Source organism: Leptonotus elevatus, unplaced genomic scaffold (genome assembly GCF_054856555.1).
Source record: "Leptonotus elevatus isolate MCC_2025b unplaced genomic scaffold, RoL_Lele_1.0 HiC_scaffold_139, whole genome shotgun sequence".
In the NCBI taxonomy this organism is placed as follows: Eukaryota; Metazoa; Chordata; class Actinopteri; order Syngnathiformes; family Syngnathidae; genus Leptonotus; species Leptonotus elevatus.
The window spans coordinates 1,082-5,000 of NW_028233530.1; the positions used below are offsets into that span (position 1 = coordinate 1,082).

Consider the following 3,919-nt stretch of genomic DNA (forward strand, 5'->3'; position numbering starts at 1 on the left):
CATCACACGTTACTATCATCATCATTGCAAAGAGACTATAATACTTAAATAAGGTCCTCAAAATATTTACTATGAATTAGGCCAACAGGGTTAGCAGTTACCTGAGACTGGGGGGGTATGCTCACAGTAATATCTGAAAACATGAAAGCAATCGACGCAGTATTTTGGATTTTATAGGCACAAGTGTCTTGCTCTCTATAGGTGTGCACTGTCACGTCGCTTAATGAGAAAAACACATAATGTCCATGAAATACAAACTATTGAGCCGATCGTATTGCTATTTTAAGAGATTGATGTGTGCCCAAGTTAGAGATGTGCATGTCACTTTTGGTGGCAATTGGTCGTCTATGGGGAGGAAGGCTGAATGACAATACAACACAATATAATCCAAAATACTGTGGCGATTGTTTTTATATTTTCATAGGTTGAACTGGGCATAAGACGCAGAGATGTGTGGGTGAATATTGGTGACCATTCATAAAAGTATTCTGACCTTAGGCGACATACACGCACATGAAGCGTAGACGGCCCCCTTTTCGATGAGAGTCTTCTTATTTTTTCCTGATGGAGTGTTCTTGTACAATGCTAGTTTCCACATCGGCTCAGGTGATTTTGGGGAAATGCTTCCGATCCATCTTGCTTCTAAATATAAGGACCGGAAGCTGAGTTTCCTGGTGATGATGTATTTTCTGTTTTGTTTAAAAAAAAAAAAAGGCCCATTACTGGCTCCGAGGACACACTCTGTCTACCTCACTTCCTGTAGTGTTCCCTCACTCGAATTAGTCCCTCAAGCAACATGAACTCAAACTAAGAATACTATTGTTACAATATCAAGCCATTTATTACACTCCAGTTGAAGTTAACTGTAGCTTAAAACACACTAAACGAAGAAAATTACACATTGCACACCTTGTTTAGCTCGTTTCCAGAACATAGCTAGCTCAAGGCTTAATTTAGCAATTAGCGCGCACCTCGCGGCACTTTTATCACTCAAAATATGGCTATTCATACAAAAATGTTTCAAGAATGTATACAGAGAAGCATCTTAACATTACTCATGCTCATCAAACAACAACTTTTATTGGCATAACTTGATCGTGGCTTTTTTCTTGTACACTCTTAACGTGGCTACAACTTAACAATGTATCAGAATGCGCAGAACCACACTGCCTCTAAGTGGCCAAATCGCGTACAACATGAACAGCGCTCCCAATAAAGCCACACACAAACAAGGCCAAGACAGTATAAAACAACTAAAATAAAACCGATTTTGGGACATTTTATATCGATTCTGAATCGTAGTAAAAAAAAAAATTGGCACACCCCTACTTTACTGTGTGTGTTATGACTTTTTGGCTGTTGCACATTTTGTGAACTATGTGCGAGTGTGCTGCTGATGAATTTGAGTGTCTGCTCGACAACCTGTCGTGAGCACCACAGCAGTCTGAAGTGAGCTGCACATCAAAATAAAAGTATTGATTTCGTTTGATGTATCTCGATGTTTGCGACCAGCCCTGCAAAGCTGTCCTATATTTTTAACCTAAATAGGTCTGTATGTGGCCATATGTTGCGTAGTCCAATTTCATTAATGAAAATGATTGGTTGTTACCTGTTTCCTCAGCACAGGTGATGTCATCTTCAGTTGACAGCAAGTGGCAAAATTAGTTTTTAAAGGTATTAATTGTTCATGAAAAATAAGGAAGTTATCACATTAATTATAGACAAAATATTATCTTCTTATTGTTGAAAATGGCTCGATTAAGTACCTCTTTAACAAAACAAAAGTCGGTGTTGCCTTCACGGCCCATCCAGACCATGGGAAACTACGCAACCCACGACCCACCCATAAGGGTTGCTAGTGTTTTAAAATCAAATCGGAAAATTTGTCATATAAGCAGGTCTTATTTTACTTTGCTTTTACTGACTGGCGATCGCTAAGTTTGAGGTTTTTTAAATACGCTCTGTATTTTACATTTATTTATCGATAAATTCAGTGTTTAAAAAGTTCAGTTCACTCGTCATGTTTCAAGCAACATGAAAAGTTGGATATGTTGAAGTGGTAAAGCCATAGATTTGTTTGCATTATTGTTATAATCTGCAACACATTTCTTACTGATTTACAGTTTACACCATACTTGTGTAGCAAAGGTATGTTGCCATGGTGAACAAGACTACATGTTAAAGTATTTAGTAAGTTTAAACCTGTAATTGTAGTAGAAAAACAGTCCTTTAATATTAAGGCCTTTATCTTAATACCATGTAATCTATAATAGATCTGATATTGTTTATTGTATTTAATTGCTTGTTGGTTAAAAAAAAATCATTGAAAAAGACGTTAAAAAACATAATCGTATATGAGATAGTAATTGCAATTTTTTGGGGGGGAAATATCGCAATTACATTATTTTCCATAATCGTTCAACCTTAATCCAAATACCAAAATATTTTATAGCTGCAGCCCTTAAACACGTTTGAACCTCATCCTGCTCTATAAACCAGTGGGTCAAAGTAAGAGGCTGTAACACACCCTTTCTATCACGTTTAAATGAAACACCCAGCAGCCAAATTCTGCCGGCTCAGGAGTTTACCTAATTAACTGGTATTAGGTCTAAATGAAAAGGCCTCTATCATTCCACGCCACATGGTCACAACAGAGATAAGCTGGAGTCTTACAAACCATTAGGCTTTAGGCTACAAACACTTTACCTGAGGACACATGGTACTGACACACAAGCCATTGTCTGCTCTAATAAATTATAGCCTAGAGCTAAAAAAAACAACAAAAAAAACACCTGTAAACAAAACTGCCAAAAAAAAGTGTGTTAAATTAAGTGTACCAGACATTCTATGTTGATAATGTCTGTTGATAATTTTTCATTTACAAGTCTCTGTAAATAATATCTAGAGGTTGACAAAACAGCCAATAATTTGGAGTGCATTCACTTTTATGAGTTTTATGAAGATAAAAATGCATTTTACACCATAATTTATAGTCATTAGGTCTGTCAGGTTGTCACACCACACCCAAGTACTGCAGACAATGATTTTTGTGATGGTAATCATGACAATTTCCCTGCTATTTTGCAGGTCACTGCTACAGGATTCGTCCCATTGTTGCAGTTTGCCTACACTGCTAAGCTGTTACTCAGCAAAGAAAACATTCAAGAGGTCATCCGCTGTGCCAAATTCCTGCGCATGCACAACCTAGAGGACTCGTGCTTTCGTTTTCTGGAAGCTCAGCTAAGTAGTGAGGGCAGCTTGCTGCACTGTCACAATGTGGCTGCTGAGGGCATCAACTCAGAGGATGAAAGCATGCAGTCCGAGGCCGAAAGGCCTTCCTCCCCCAGGATACAATGTGCTGATGATCTTGCCACCTTTCAGTGCCCCGGTGAGGATCGACTAGCAATGACTATACCTAGTAACTTCACAGATGGCCGATTGGACTTGGATCGACACAGAGGATCAGACCTGCCACGATGCCCTAAGTACAGAAAATACCAGTGGGCTTGCAACAAGCACAATAATGATTTCTCTTCACACACCAGTACCTCAGGTTTTCCTAGCACAATAAAAGAGAGCAGCATTAGTAGGGGAGTAGCAGGTCAGGAAAGGTTGCTTTTGGCACAGATCAAGGTTGAGCCACAAGCAGAGGAAGAGGCCGTCTCATTATGCCTCTCGGGGGATGAGCAGAACGTTAGGGATAAGGATAGTGTGTCAGCAATGGAGATGGATAATCCTGTGTCTACAGAAATCAGCAAAAGAACCAAGTCGGCATCCTGTGTCCGAGCCTTATTCAAAAAAGGAGTGGACCACTGCAGTCTGCCCAATACATCACAGCAGCTATTTGCCAACAGGCTTGTCTGTCCACAGGACAAATTTAACTCTCAGGGAGATCACAAAAAAGACTATAGAGCTTTCG

At 39.3% G+C, this 3,919-nt stretch overlaps 1 protein-coding gene across 1 annotated transcript in view; it reads left to right on the forward strand.

The window, feature by feature from the left end:
* The first annotated feature begins 1,377 nt into the window (after nucleotides 1-1,377).
* LOC147155146 (transcription regulator protein BACH2-like) overlaps nucleotides 1,378-3,919 on the forward strand; it is a 21,729-nt gene continuing 19,187 nt past the window's right edge. Inside the window, exons 1-2 of the mRNA XM_086066717.1 lie at nucleotides 1,378-1,427; nucleotides 3,030-3,919. The exon at nucleotides 3,030-3,919 is cut by the window's right edge and continues 665 nt beyond it. Coding sequence (XP_085922843.1) covers nucleotides 1,378-1,427; nucleotides 3,030-3,919 — 940 coding nt within the window. The remainder of the gene's footprint in view (nucleotides 1,428-3,029) is intronic.